This window comes from Nuphar pumila, chromosome 6, assembly GCF_984573655.1.
Source record: "Nuphar pumila chromosome 6, dmNupPumi1.hap1.1, whole genome shotgun sequence".
In the NCBI taxonomy this organism is placed as follows: Eukaryota; Viridiplantae; Streptophyta; class Magnoliopsida; order Nymphaeales; family Nymphaeaceae; genus Nuphar; species Nuphar pumila.
The window spans coordinates 5,382,499-5,398,773 of NC_143254.1; the positions used below are offsets into that span (position 1 = coordinate 5,382,499).

The window sequence follows — 16,275 nt, forward strand, 5'->3', positions numbered from 1 at the left end:
TCCATTGCTTCAATAAGAGAATATGTAAAAGAAGTGGAGAGAGAGACAATATTTCACCTTGAAAGAATCAGATGGCTCTGATACCATGTAACGAGATATGTGAAAATATAAAGTGCTATAAGCACTTGTAATGTCCTACAATGGACAAACAAAAGAGACAATAGCCAAGTCCACTAAAGGACAACACATATACAAGCCTTGAGAAAGGCAAAAATATAAAAGCCTCTTTATTGAGAGAGAGAGAGCTCTCAAGCATAAAAAAAAATACAAAGGGGTTCATCCCTATTTATACACAAAGAAATGAGAGGAAGGAAGGTCACATGGCCTCAAAAGAAGAGCCAAAAAGGGGGCTTCCATGGAGTCGTTGGGAGCCCCCAACAGTTACAATTGTGACCGTTGGGGGGCTCCAACGACTCTATGGTGGGGCCCCTTAAGTGGCTAAAAAGAAACAAAATAAAAAAATAAAAAATAAAATAAATAAAAAAAAGAAAAAAAACAAGTACCCCTATCGGGTATTGAGTGAAATGACCATAATACCCCTAACAAGTATTATGGTGTATTAAAAGATATATATATATATATATATATATATTAACATGTCTCTCCTCTTCAGAAAGGATGATAGAAGACCTGCCTGGTGGACACACATATCACCCACATAGTGGGGTTCCTACACGCACACAAAGAAAGGCACAAGCACATTCCACAGAAGTGAAGAGTACACAAATGTACTGGCATGAACATGTTCAGAGAAAGTAAAGAGAAATGGCTAAGTACATATTAGTGATTCCAGCAACCAACCATATATACAAAGAGCAAACCAAACACTGCATATGCAAGTCTTTAAAGGAAAACAGGAAGAATGCAACACAAACCAAGACCCACATCTTTTTCAACACTGAAGATCATAACACAATTGTTAAGAATGAGAAGAAGATGACTGAAGTAGACCATCTCTAATCTGGGTTGCCACATCTCGAATAGCTCCAGGCCCATGTGGGATGAAAACAGCAGAAGATTTTGATGCAGCTCCAATTTCCTTCATTGTGTCAAAGTATTGTGTCACTAACACCATGTCCATAACATCTTTGGCAGTTGTTCCTGGCACATTCTCAGAAAAACCAAGCACGCTGTCCCTCAGGCCGTCTACAATAGCTTGGCGCTGCCGAGCAATACCCAGGCCTGCTAGGTACTTTGACTCAGCCTCTCCTTCTGCTCGTTTGATTTGTAAAATTTTCTCAGCCTCTGCCTTTTCATTTGCTGCCACCCTAAGCCTTGCAGCTGAAAATAATTAACTCAAAGTTAGCAACAAACTTGGTGAATTACCCTTGATGATTCTTTACTCCAATAGCATCTAGCTTCCTATAACAATGTAATATCTCACACTGGGTAAATCCTTAGCCCTTTTCACGTGCATGTGTGTGTGCATGTATCATGGTACCGAAACATCATAAGTTATGGCCATAAACTCTTGAATTACATAGATCTAATCTTAAAGCAAGAACTAATGTGTCTACTTTGGTACCAAACCACCCTAACTTCTGGGGGTAAACTCTTGTTTTGCATAGATCTGATCTTCAAAGTCAAGAACTAACCTTTGGATCATGTTTAACATTCTATTCACTGTTTTCATGTGTTTAAAGTTGGCACCAACATCATATTTTGGGCCACTCTTAAACGATCCTCATCTTAATGAATTGTGAGTTGTAGATTTTTTGTTACGTTGAAACATTGAATCTCATCATATATTGGAGATAATTAAACCAATTAATATGGTAAAAAAAGCCATGCTAAATGTATCTATATGGTTAGATCCAACTCTTAAAATGTATTCTTCAATCATTGTAATCATATATATATTATATATATATATATATATATATATATATATATATAAAGGTTTATATATATACATATATGGTATATATGTATATGTATTTACCTAATTATATATATAAAATATATATTTATCTATTATTAGCCGTAGGGGTAGTTTAGTCATTTCACTTAATTTTATGCATATTCTATCTAACAAATATGATTGTAATCCTTATTATTTTTTATTTTCGTACTTCTCAAAGTACAATAAGAGGCCCACTCTTAGAGACGTTGGGCCCCTCCAACGGGGGCCTCCAATGTCTATAAGAAGAGCCCCTCCTTACTTCTCTTGAGGGTTATAAATAGGGGACTTTCCCTTGTATTTTAGATATTCTTGAGGGAGCTTTAGCTCTATTGTAAAAGGGTTTTTACCCTATTTCTCATAATAAAGAAATATTCTTTTAGTCTTTTGGCTTAACCCCTTTGTGGGTTTATGGGTTTAGCACTTTATGTGCTTTTGGTTGCCCCTTAGTGGGTTTGTGTATTTGCACCTTAAGTGTGCATTTATGGGTTCATTATTGAACCCTTTGTTTTCTAATATGGTATCAGAGCAAGGCTATGATCGAGTTGTCTTTTGGTGCATCAGAAAATGTGTCGCTCAAGAAACTTCAAAGAATGGTGAAACATTCATTGCTTTTTTTCTCTTTCATGAAGCTATTCGGTATATATCTTTTTTTCTTAAAGTATTATGCATTATGAAACTATTTTCTTGCATGTATTTTGCACATTTTAGTGTTTGTGGTACTTGAGAACCCTTTCTTTTGGCATATCACATTTCATTTGTTCGCATGTTTTAAAATTTTTCTTTTTAAAATTGGTAAACTTGTTTGTTTTCTAGATATATGATTGCTCAAAAATGGGTCTTATATCATATTTTTTAAAAATTTAATGTCAATCCTACTTGAACTCGTGTATGGCTTTAGGAGTTTTATATTTCTATGTTGACTTCAAGTATTAAAAGCTTGAAGTTCATTTTTTCCATGCCTTTGTGCACTTGTGAGAGTTCTTCTTATGCCCTTGTGCACACTTCTTGTTTTTAGCATTGTGTTTATACACATTTTTTTTTATATAGAGATTTTTACATAAATGAACACACATGGTTGTAATAAAAATCTTTTATATGTGTAGGAAGCTCTTAAAGAAAGTTTGGTTGAGATTAAAAATTGTAGTATATGAAGGATTGTGATAATTCACTATGCATTCATCGATTACCCATCACATATAATAATAATTTATGTTTTTTCAAAATTGTCTTCAATTATATAAGATTGATGATTTTTACATAGTTGTTTCATGATTGACTTATAAGTCAACTTCTAAAATTATATATGTTTTCTTGCTAAATGAGTATTATTAGTTTTTGCTTAATACTCTTGAGTCTCATACGAAACCTAATTTGTTTTGAGGTCCTCTCTTGTTTGTGTGTCTTAGTGCACTTTTTGCGAAAAATTGATATATGAATTTGGTAATTCTTGAATATGAATTTCTCACATTTGAATTAAGTCTTTCTTTTTGTATGAACCCTAAGTGGTTATTGTTAATGATAACTATTTGTGAGAATTTCACGATCTTTGTGAAAAGAAGGATTGTAAAGGTCCTTCAATGTTTTTGGTTTATTTAAAGAATCTTTAAAAGTTTTTGTGGTAAGCAGTGTTATTAAAAACGTGCCTCAAAGCGCAAAAAGCGCGCCTTGCCTCGAGGCAAGGGCCTTTTTGCCTTGAGGCACACTTAAAAAGCATAAAACCCGCAAGGCGTACACCTCATGCACCTTGAGGCGTACGCCTTGAGGCGAGGCATGCCTCACCGTGAGGCGCACATTAGAAAATTGGATGGGTCCAGACCCAAGTTCGACCCGGACCCATATGCTCGAAGGTTCGAGAGAACCTATGTCTTTAAAAAAGACACAGGCGCCTCGGGCGAGGGGCAAAAGCCCTCGCCCCTTTTCTCTCCACTCCGTCCCCTCTCGTCCCCCACGACCACTGTTGCCGGCCACCACCCGCCGCCGGTCATCGCCTCTTCCATCTTCTTCTTTCCTCTGCTGAGAAGGCGTCGGCAACCCGCCGGCCACCACCGTTTTCTTTTCTCTGTTGCGAGGGTGCCAGCGACTCATCGCCACCGTCGTCCGTTCTGGCGACCTCGACCGACTTTCCTCTGCGTTTTTTGGTGACGTCGAAGTCGTCACCACCAGGTAAACCCTCTTCTTTACTTCTTCTCCATAAGGGGTCGATCGACAGGGAGGCAGAGCCCCCTGTCGTCGCCTCTCGTCGACAGGGGGTTACCCCCTCCTCTGCTTTTCTCTCTTGGTCGACCGACAGGGGGGCGGAGCCCCCTGTCGTCGCCTCTCGTCGGCAGGGGGTTACCCCCTGCCTTTCTTTTGGGATCGTCCAACAGGGGGGTGATGCCCCCTATCATTGCCTCTCGTGGGAAGGGGGTTCCCCCCTCTGCTTTTTCTCTCTTGGTCGACCGACAGGGGGGGCGGAGCCCCCTGTCGTCGCCTCTCGTCGGCAAGGGGTTACCCCCTGCCTTTCTTTTGGGGTCTACCGACAGGGGGGCGGTGCCCCCCTGTCGTCGCTTCTCATGAGCAGGGAGTCCCCCCCTCTCTGCTTTTCTCTCTTGGTTGACCGATAGGGGGGCGAAGCCCATTGTCTCTTTCTTTTTCGGTAGGGGCTCCGCCCCCTGTCGCTCACCTTGTCGTCAGGCAGGGGGCTCTGCACCCCTTGTCCTTCTTGCTTTGCCGGCAGGGGGCTCCACACCCCCTGCCATTTGCCTTGTCGACAGGGGGGCTCTACTCCCCCCTGTCCTCCTTGCTTTGCCGACAGGAGGCTCCAACCCCCCTTGCCATTTGCCTTGTCGACAGGGGGGCTCTGCTCCCCCATGTCCTCCTAGCTTTGCCAACAGGGGGCTCCACCCCCTGCCAGTTGCCTTGTCGACAAGTAGCGAGGAAGGAAGCTAATAACTGTGACTGTTTGCAGGGTTTGCTCTCTTATATCTCTCTCCCTCTTTGTTACTGTCTTTTTAGATTCTTTTTCTTCTAATACATATTTGGTTGTTTATGTTAAGTGTTATTTCATTGATACAATTCTTTATAGATTTTCTTATTTCTTGTTTTTACATTTGTTGATTTTCATGCTAGTGGAATATTATGTATTGAAGAACGTCTTAGTTTATTATGTTTGATGATGTGTTCCAGTATTTAATCAAATTGTTGATGATGGTCGCCTTATTTATCATTTTATTTAGTTGTTCTATCATTTTGTAAACAGAGTGATGTTTCTAATTCATGTATAATTTTTAACTTTTAGTTGTTCTGTCTCTCCTCGAGGATTAGCTTGTTTCAGGACAATGCTATAGGCCTTGGATATGTCTGTCCATGAACATGAACTTGCTTTTGATTAGCTTAGGCTGGTATAGGTGTCATGCCACTGGATGTTGGGTTGTACAGTATACTTCTATATGCATTGTTAGTAATTTATCGCTGATTCACATATCAAATTTGCCTAAATGTTGGCATTGTTCTTCTTGGATTAGTTAACTACTTTTAACTTTACTTTTAGTTGCTAATTTGTGTTTGCATCACTACTAATTGTTCTCTGCATCGAGTGTCTTATTGTATGCTGATTTTTAGATTTCTTTAAAAATCTGAATAAACATGACAAGTTTTGAATGTGGTATACACTTTTTGCATTTGTTTTCATGTAATGTGGTAAGCAGAATACATGATGTTAATATATATTTTGTTATACGTATTTTTGCAGTTGAACAATGGGAAAAGATGTAAGATGAGATCATGAAGTTAAAGTTCCAAATCCAATTAAAGATCCCAAACTCGTAGGACATGTAATTTGCAATTACTATCATAAAGTGACTACAGGAGGCATCTATAGGCTAAAACATCACTTAGCTGACACAAAACATGGTGTAAGCATGTACGAAGCAGTTTTACCTGATGTGAAAAGTTTTTTTCAGAATCATCTAAATAATAAAAAACAAAAGAAAGAAGAGTTAGAACAAAACAAGTAGGATATCGGGAGAAGTTCTTATTTTGGGTCATCAACAGGCGATAATGTGAATAAAGAAACTAGTAGATCATGTAGTGATGCAAAAACAAGTACAGGTGGTCCTATAGACCTTTTTGTGAACAAAGAAGCACGACAAACCACAATAAACACTGCTTTCAAAAGGGATGAAAGAAAAAATGTATGTCGTGCCATTGGTAGATTTTTTTATGCAAATGCCTTATCATTTAATCTTTACAACAGTCCATATTTTGGTGCAATGGTAGAAGCTATTGCAAATTATGGGCGAGAGTTCAAACCGCCTTCTTATCACGATATTAGAACGTGGATTTTCAAGGACGAGGTAGATTGTACTCATGAAATTTTAAAAGAGTTCAAAAAAGAATGGCTAAAGGTTGATTGCAGTATTATGACAGATGGAAAAGAAAGAAGCTTAATTACTTTTCTTGTGAATAACTCATTTGGGACAATATTTTTGAAGTCCGTTGACATCAGCGACATGAAAAAAACTGATGCAAATTTGTGTAAGTTGTTTGGAGAAGTTGTTAAAGAAGTTGGTGAAAGTAATGTAGTGCAATTCATTATAAATAATGCACCAAATTATGTGGCAACTGAGAATAATGTTAACAGTAGGAAAAACATGTTTTTGAACACCATGTGCAGTGCACTACTTGGATCTTATGTTAGAAGATATTGGAAAGATATCAATTTTTAAAGATACAATGGAAAAGACAAAAATAAATTACAAGATACATTTATAGTTATGCATGTGTATTAAATTTAATGAGAAAATTTACAAAGAAGAAAGAACTTTTGCGTCCAGCCATCACTCGTTTTGCCACAACATATCTTACACTTCATAGTATTGGATGTTATAAGAAAGAGTTAAAATCGCTGTTCTTATATTCAAATTTTAGATCATCTAATTACTATAATAAATCTGATGCTAAGAACATTTCTTATATTGTTCTTAATGATCATAAGTTTTGGGCTGCCATATCATATGCAATTAAAGCTACATTATCTCTCGTAAAAGTGTTGCGACTAGTTGATGCAGACGAACCTGCTATGAGATTTTTGTATGAGGCAATAGATAGAGCGAAGGAGGAAATTGCTTCAAACCTTGACAATGTCGAAAGAAAATATAAACCTATTTGGGATATCATTGGTAGACGATGAGACTTGCAACTTCATAAGCCTTTGCATGCAACTGCCTATTATTTAAATCCACATTTTCATTATGCTGACAACTTCAACCCTGATGGAGAAGTTATGAGTGACTTTTATGATTATGTTGAAAAATTAGTTTCTGATGCAAATATTTGGTTGAAAATTACAACACAAATCGATGCATTTAAAAAGGCAAAGGGGTTGTTTGGCAGAGAGGCAACTGTTACAACAAGAAAATTAAAAAGTCCTGGTAAGTTTGCAATTATGTTGTTATTTGTCAATAATTTTTTTATGTTTTTTGTTAATTATGACATTCTTAATGTTTTTATCATTTTTTATTATTTTATTTTAATGCAGCTGATTGGTGGAGTTTATTTGGGAACGAAAATCCTGAGTTGATGAATTTTGCAATTCGAATTCTAAGTTTGACATGCAGTGCATCGGGCTGTGAGAAGAATTGGAGTACTTTCTCATTGGTTTGTGATTTTGTATTTTATTTTTGAAATACATTTTTATAAGTTTAATTATCTTATATTTGATTATCAATAATTTGAAATTATAGGTGCATACAAAACGAAGGAATAGACTTGAACAAGAGAAGATGAATGCATTGGTTTTTGTAATGTACAATATGAAATTAAGAGAGAGAAATATGAAGAGGAGGGCTACCAAAGACCCTATATGTCTAGATCATATAGACTCAGACGATGAGTGGATTGTGGAGAAGGAAGATCCAGTGTTGCCAAGTGATCCCAATTGGTTGGGGGATTCATGGTTGGATCCGAACTTCGACATAAATGCCATTGAGCATATGCCTATTGAAAAAGTCACTTCACCTCATGTTTCACAAAGTGGTTCTAGGCAAGACATGTCTTTAAGAGATCGAGGTAAAGTTATATTCATTTTACCTAGCTATAAATATAAATATATTTTTTAATTACATAACATAAATATTTAATACATGATTTTTTATTGAAGGAAAAAGAAAAGCAAAAGAAGTAATTGAGGACGTGGATGAAGAAAGTGTAGATGATGAAGAGTCAGAGAATGAAGAAGAAGAAGAACCTATTTATATGGATTCTTCAGATGATGATATTGAAGACTTAAATATTGATGATGACGAGACACAACAAGAGCCTAGGCCCTAATTCATATCATAGAGCTATTGGCCATTTATATGTTTTTTGGGTCTTTCAGTTGTAATTGTGAATGTTAACACTCTCATTTTGAAGAGTTCTAGACAAATACATTAACATTTGGTTATTAATGCTAACACGCATTTTCTAATTATGACATGATGTTGTAAGTGCTAATATGCATTTTGTTGTTAATGTTAGTTTTTTATTGAATGAATGCTCATATTTAATTTCTTAGATACTTACATAGATCAAGTTGTTGCATTAATGTTACTTTTACATGTTAATCTCATGTTTTTTCCGTATTTATTTAAGATTTTTTATTTCGTGTTGGTTGGAGCTTCATCAATAAAGCATTTCTTATTTATTTATAATTTTAGATAATTTTTATAGTTTTTTTTAAGTTAAAAAAATATTTTTTGAGGCTTACGCTTTGCGCCTCGAGGCTTACGCCTCGCCTCAGATTTTGGTGGAGCGCCTCGCTACGCCTCAACGCTTTTCACAACACTGGTGGTAACTGGTAAGTATTAAAATTTCATATTGTATTCATTGCATAATAAGATCTTTTGGTATAAAAGATTTTATTAGTTTGGATTTTCTTCTAATGGTGCAAGTTTATAAACTTGTTCGTTTGTATTTTTCACATGAGATTTTCAAACCCCTTGATTATATCACTTCTATTAAAAGATGCCTACGTTGGCCGTAATATGTTCTCATTTTCTTACATTGAATTGAAAATATAATTGCATAATTAAAGCTTGAGAGTCTCAAGTATTGCCCCCTTTCAATAGATACATGCGTTTGTGAATGTTTGCTTACTTTTACTCCTTTGTGCATATTTGTTCAAGTGTTGTGTGAGTGCCTTTGTGCATATCTTCTTCAAAGTATTTGTGCTTGTATGTGTATTGTCTCTTTTGTGAAAGTATTAGTGTTTGTTTGAATACTCTTTAAAGAAGCTTTTATATTTTAGTATCTTTCTCAAGGCTTGTGTATGTATTGTCCCTTAGTGGACTTGGCTATTGACTCTTTTATTTGTCCATTATAGGACACTGTAAGTGCTTATAGCATTTTTATGTCTCCGCATATCTCATTACAATCAAGGAATATTAAAGCATGGTTTTAGTCTTGATTATCTCAAAATGATTCTTTCACATAGCATTGCGTATTCGAAAGAATGTTGTCTTTAAAGCGTATTCTTTGCCTTTTATGACACTCTTATGTTGTCCATCACAAGTTGTTATATAATGCATCATTTTTTGGCCTTATTATTACATAGATGTTTGTTGGGGTGAGTTATGTGCACCTTGTGTTATATCATTTTAGATTGTCAACTTATAGTTTGACTCTAAATGACATGTTATGTGATCTCTGATTATGAGTGTGTCACTCATTTGTTTTTTGCCATTGATTTTATTTTGGATGCTTTTAATTATGTATACCTGTGATGGATGTCTAAGGTTTGAAACTATAGTGTTTCAAGGTATATTGAAAAATTAATGTTCTTTAATTGTATTTTCATTACAAGCTTTCTTATCTCAAGTGTTTTCTCCTTTTATGCCTCTTATCTAAGTGTCATCATATGTAGACAAGAAATATGTTGGCCTTGTTCTCTTGATCTAGTAGCTGAAAACACTTGTTTTGAGTGTCATTATATAGTAGACTAGATCTTTTTCTTGATCTAGTAGACAAAAAATATGTTGGCCTTGTTCTCTTGATCCAGTGTGTGAGGAAAGTTTATCATTTTTGTGAGTTAGAACATAACATTTACATCAAAAAATTCTTAGTCTTCTGTAGTCGGGAGACATATTATAAAGTTTTTCAAATGGAGAAAGATTTTTTAAAGCGGAAGATGGTGTTTTATTGATTAAATATGTTGAGGTTAGAACCGCTTCGGCCCAAAAATATTTAAGAATATTCTTGAAAATAAGTAAAGTTCTTGTGGTTTCTATTATGTGTCTATGTTTTCTTTATGCAAGACCATTTTGTTGCGGAGTGTTAGGACAAGAACGTTGATGACAAATTCCATTTTCTTTTAAGTACATTTGAAATTCATTGGACATATATTCGCCTCCCGAATCAGATCTAAGAATGGATAAGTTTCCTAAAAATTGGTTCTTAACCATTGCACAAAATTCTTTGAAAAATGAAAAAAACTTTAGATTTGCGATTTAGGAAGTAAATCCAAGTAAATCAAGTGAAATCATCAATAAAGATCACATAATATGAAAAACCTCCTTTGGATAAAATAAGAGAAGGTACCCATACATCGGAATGAACAATTTCAAATGGCCGAGTGGTGACATAATTTCTTTGAGGAAATGGAATAGCTTTCCCAAAAATGCAATCTTTACAAGTCATGCGTTTGACTTTACAAGTATTGTCCAAAAAAGGAAAAAGAGACATTTTAACAAAATTTGGATGACCAAGTCTCTCATGCTAAACTTCAATACTTTTATAGTTTACAAAGTTACAAAATGACTTGGACGGAAGAGTAAAAAAATCCATAAAATAAAGATCGCCCCTTTTATAGCCTTGCCCAATCAGCTTCCTTAACTGAAGATCCTGCACGGTGCAATCTTTAGGTGAGAAAGAGATTTGGCATCCATGATCGGTAATTTGAGACATAGAAAAAATATTTAGATTAACTTTTGGAACCACTCTTACTTTAGGAACATAAAAAATTTGAGAGGTTTTTAAATCAAGAGTTCCAATACTTTCGATTTTTAAAGATGTCCCATCGGCCGTTGAAACATAAGAGGATATGGATTCGGCAAAGACATTAGAAAGAAAGTTTTTATGAGATGTCATATGAAAAGAAGCACCAGAGTCTAGAATCCACATACCTGGAGGTGATGAAGAATAGGCTATGGTGGCTCCCAATGTTGAAGATGAAGTAGTTTTGAGAAGATGTTGGAGAACTTCGAAAATATGGCTAAGAGTTTCTTTGATATCTCCTCCTTTGATATTTTCTTCTTCCTTCTTTGGAGAATTCTCTTCAACCGTGGTCACTTTTCCTTTAAGCTTAAGACACACCGGCTTAATATGCCCTGGTTCATTACAATAGTGACAAATCACTCCCTTTCTATATCTATTATTTTTGTTAAAATGAGGAGGTCTATAAGCTTTTACATTTGATACGGGCCTAGTAATTGCCAAAAATTTCATCACTCTTAATACTTACGCCAAGACGAGTTTCCTCTTGGCATACTTCGGCAAGAGCATCTTCAATAGGTAAGGCTTTACTTCTATGAAGAAGGGATGCCCTAACTTATTCAAATTCCGGCCTAAGCCCATGAAGAAATTAGAACAAATGTTTTTTTTCAATTTGTTCTCTTCTTAACTCAACATTTTCTGGAGCCACCCACTTAGGCTCAAGAAGAGCAAGTTCATCCCAAAGAGGGGTTAAGGCACTAAAATAGTCACGAACACTCATATCCGCTTGTCTAGTGGATCTAATTTTTTCTTGACAAAAAAATTGTCTAGCAAGATCCTTTTGAATATACATAACCTTAAGAAAGAACCATGTCTCATTGGCTCTTCTAAATTTAGCAATGTTGGCACAATTTTTGAGGTCAACATTGTTCATGAACCATGCCAAGATTTTGACATAGTTACTTTCCCAATCCTCTACTTTGGATTGTTGATCATTAATAGCTTTGATGCGTTCATCACCATCTAAAGCATTTTCAACTCCACTTTCATTTTTGGTGAGAACAAGAGAGGGTTCGGGAGTAGTTCCCATAACAAAATTTCAAAGCTTCTTACCTCTTAGATGATTTTCCATAGCGGAGGCCCACATGAGGTAATTGGATCCATTGAGCTTAAAAGAGAGCTCCACTTTAGATTCGTGCTCTATGAATGCAAAAAATAGTCTTTCTTTCTTCAAACAAAATTGAGAGGCACGTATCCTAAGGCACCAACAAGAAGAGAGGCACGATCACCAACCTTGCTCTGATACCATGTAATGAAAAAGGCGAAAGCATCAATAAAGCAAACCACTCTTTTAGAAGAGTGATGCCAAGAACACAAACACTAAAAGTGTAAACAAAACCCACTAAAGGGAAAAGTGCCTAAAAGGCATAAGTTGGATATTATTGAAGAAAGAACGAAGAGGGTGAAAAACCCATGACCATACAAGAGAGAGCTTCCTCTATTTATAGAGGAGGAAACTAAAGATGAGAGACCACAAGGGGGCTCCCATCTAGTCGTTGGGAGCCCCAACGGTCATAAATTATGACCGTTGGGGCCCCAACGACTAGATGAGTGGGGCCCTTGTGGTCTTATAATATGAAAAACAAAAAAGAAAAAAAGAAAAAAAGAAAAAAAGAAAAAAAGAAAAAGAAAAGGTAAAAAAAGAGAGAAAAAGAAAAATACAAAAAGAAAGAGATTACATGGGGATTTACCAAAATACCCCTATTGGGTTTTTGGGGTACAAGAAAACAAAAAAAGAAATATGTATATATATACATATAACTGAGGTAAATTTTCTAACTGTGGTTTTTCACAAAACACTTTTTACATCCCAGTTACTTCACCTAAAACTTTTATCAAAGTTAATATTCAGTTTTGGGAAAAAACCGCAGACACCAGTCTCAACGGGTGGGCCATTTCTGCAAGGCAACGGCTCCTAAGGGTGGTGTATCTCATATGTTAATAAGTTGAGAAATTCTCTAAGGAGACATAAAGATACGAAGAGTAAGAAACAAATAAAAAAACCCTTAAACGGTGCCGACCTTGTCGATTCGCAGCTGAGAAGCATCTTGCCCACTGATCCTTGTGGCTCACCCTATTAATTGCTTCCGCTGCTCTCGATCCTACATGTGTGTGTCTATGAGAGAGAGAGAGAGAGAGAGAGAGGGAGAGATAATCTATTGTGGTTCTGAACTACAATAACTTATGGTGGTACACACTTTCATTTATGTGTATCTTGCCACCATATGTTGGTGTTAGAAAACAAAGAGTTCAATAATGAACCCATAAATGCACACTTAAGGTGCAAATACATAAACCCACTAAGGGGCAACCAACTCACATAAAGTGCTAAACCCATAAACCCACAAAGGGGTTAAGCCAAAAGGCTAAAAAAATATTTCTTTATTATGAAAAATAGGGTAAAACCCCTTTTACAATGGAGCTAAAGCTCTTTCAAGAATATCTAAAATACAAGGGGAAGTCCCCTATTTATAACCCTCAAGAGAAGCAAAGAGGGGCTCCTCTTATAGACGTTAGAGCCCCTCCATCGGTCACAAGTGTGACTGTTGGAGGGGTCCAACGTCTCTAAGAGTGGGCCCCTCATTGTACTTTGAGAAGTACGAAAATAAAAATAAAAAAATAATAAGGATTATAATCATATTCGTTAGATAGAATATGCATAAAATTAAGTGAAATGACTAAACTACCCCTACGACTAATAATAGAGAAATATATATTTTATGTATATAATTAGGTAGATATATCATATATGTATATGTATCAACCTTTATATATATAATATATATATGATTACAATGATTGAAGAATACATTTTAACACCCCCCCTCAAACTTTGCGTGAGGGAACGAAAAGATTGAAGAATACAAGAGGAAGAATCTCAAGGCTTCAAGAGTCTTCAGTAAGGATGTCATTGAAATTTGCAAATGTCTTCCTCTAATTGTCTTTAATGGTGAGCACCTTCTATGAAAAAGATATCTTTGCACTTTAATCAAGTGGAATATTCCAAACAAGATGAATCAATCAAAATCATGTCATATGATTCATAAAAAAAAGAACAATGGTGCAAAAATATATTATATACATAGTAAAGGCATAATTATTTTATTTAAAGCACAGTATCCGTCAGGACAAGATAATTACTTATACATGCAAACTGTTTTTAGAAGACCAACCTTTAAAAACATATCCTTGAAAATAAGTAAAAATGAGAAAATTTTAAAGTGTATATGAAAATGTATAATACCATGTAAGAAAGTAGGCAAAAATTAATAATAAGAATGCTTAATGCATTCATAAAGTCCAACAATGGACAAATACGAACCCACAATGAGAATAAAGAAATAGTCCACGAAGGAACAACACAAGAAACCTTCAAAGAGGTAACACATAAGAAAATATATGAATCTTAATTAAGTGAGGGATTAAAAAGCCATTGTGAGCATACACATACGATATCATGTAATGAAATGAATCAACACTAAAAAGGTCATTTAATGAACATGCTCCAATCATACTTTAATCAGGTATATTACTTGAGCTTACAAGACGAGAAAGACAAGTGTTATTGAATTGAGCAATTCTCTTAGAGATTTCAAAAAGGAAATGAGAGCATATGATAAAAGAGAGTGTAACACAAGAGTTCAAAAGTTTCACTTATGAGGCAAAACAACCAAAATCTATTCTTTGATTAAAAGAAAACATGTGCACGTAGCAATTGTGCTATAAAATAAACATGAATTAGAAAATCTCATATTAAAACCAAATTTCAAATTCCTATAAATATGAAATTTTATAAATCTCAACAATAGTTCATCCACTACAAGCAATCACCTTATTAGACCCCCAAAAACCCTCAAATCAAGTGTATAAGCGACTAGAACAAGAACATAAATATAATGCCACCAAATGGCCAAAGACACACACGAAGGTGTGTAAACATCTCTTGTCTACACATAATAATACTTGAAATGAGTGTATCAGCGACTAGAAAAAGAGTACAAATGCCAACATGGACTAAAAATCACACATAAAAATATGAATAAACAATTCTTGTCTACATATAATGACACTCTAAATCAAGTATGTTCAGCTACTAGAACAATAGTACAAATCAAACCATGGGTTAAAACAAACACTAAGGTATGGCAACACATCTCTTGTCTACATAAAATGACACTTGAAATGAGTATATCAGCGACTAGAACAAGGACACAAAAGCCAACCATGGGCTTGTTAAATTATGTATAGATAAATATATATTTATACATATACTTATATATATATATACATACGTATATATAAGTATTTATATAGATCAGGCTCCCACTAATTACGTGAACTCCGGATGCGGCATACTTGGCCACCAGACTTATCTCTAAGGCTAACATAGATGTGGGTTAATGTTTGCTACAGCCGATTGTATTTACAATCGACTTAGCAAACGTCTTTTTTTTTGTTTTTTTCCTCACATCTAACACCATAGATGTGATCTACACGTTTATATTAGTGGGAAGCAGCTTCCATATGGTCGGAACCCAACCTGTATACAAGTTATTTTGGTCCAAAAATCAATGGCTATGAATGCATCAGTTTCCCGACTCATAAAAACATATTTTCGCCGAAAAAACATGATCCAAGGGTCGATTCCTACTAAATCGAGCATGCTCAACACATCTATGAGGTTAGAATCTTGAGTCAAAACAACTCGCATCATGGGATTCCAACTCCATTTTAGGTACAATCGATTGTAGCAAATATGTGTGTGTGTGTGTAAAAGGGTGGGTGTGCACTCCCCAAGTGCACTTGTGTAAGACTCCACTTTTTGGCAATTTTCCTGTATAGATGTGTCTGGCATGTTCCATTTGTTAGAAACATTTTTTTTTCAAAGAAAAAATACATTTTTTATAAGGTTTAAAATTTTTAAAAAAATGTGAGCCATTGATTTGTCAACCCTTATAAAAACCTGGCTGTGTTGGAATTGGATGATTCAAAAGCCGATTCTCACTAATTTGGCAATGTAGAGCACATCTGTATGGTCATAAATTTTTAAAAACATAAAAAAATTAGTGAAAATTGGAATGCATTCCGTGCTCATGGATAAATCCATGCACACCTAGAGAGAGAGATTTACCTGCATTTATTTCATTCATTGCTCGTTTCACATGCACATCTGGTTCTATATCAACAATGAGTGTCTGCACAATCTCATATCCGTATGCTGACATTGCCTGTAATAGACATCAACGTGAGAAATAGAATCTGAGATTCATAAGGGACCCTATTAAATGGTGTCAATAATCCTAGAATTACTGAACCACGGAGTTAATATGAAATCAAACTGAATTGCTCCAATTAGCTTTTGA

General features: G+C 35.4%; 1 protein-coding gene and 1 long non-coding RNA gene across 3 annotated transcripts in view; one reads left to right on the top strand and one right to left on the bottom strand.

Annotated features, from left to right (window-relative positions):
• Positions 1-692: 692 nt before the first annotated feature.
• The window catches only part of LOC149833734 (hypersensitive-induced reaction 1 protein-like), a 32,859-nt gene continuing 17,276 nt past the window's right edge, over positions 693-16,275 (bottom strand). For both annotated transcript variants that reach the window (XM_090010983.1, XM_090010984.1), the window contains exons 6-7: positions 16,044-16,140; positions 693-1,281 (exon numbers count right to left, since the gene is read on the bottom strand). In XM_090010983.1, the coding sequence (XP_089867109.1) occupies positions 920-1,281; positions 16,044-16,140 (459 nt within the window). In that variant the 3' untranslated portion in view covers positions 693-919. The remainder of the gene's footprint in view (positions 1,282-16,043; positions 16,141-16,275) is intronic.
• LOC149833735 (uncharacterized) lies at positions 7,500-7,948 on the top strand. The gene is made up of 2 exons (XR_016432478.1): positions 7,500-7,540; positions 7,627-7,948. It is a non-coding gene; the product is annotated as an uncharacterized LOC149833735 (long non-coding RNA).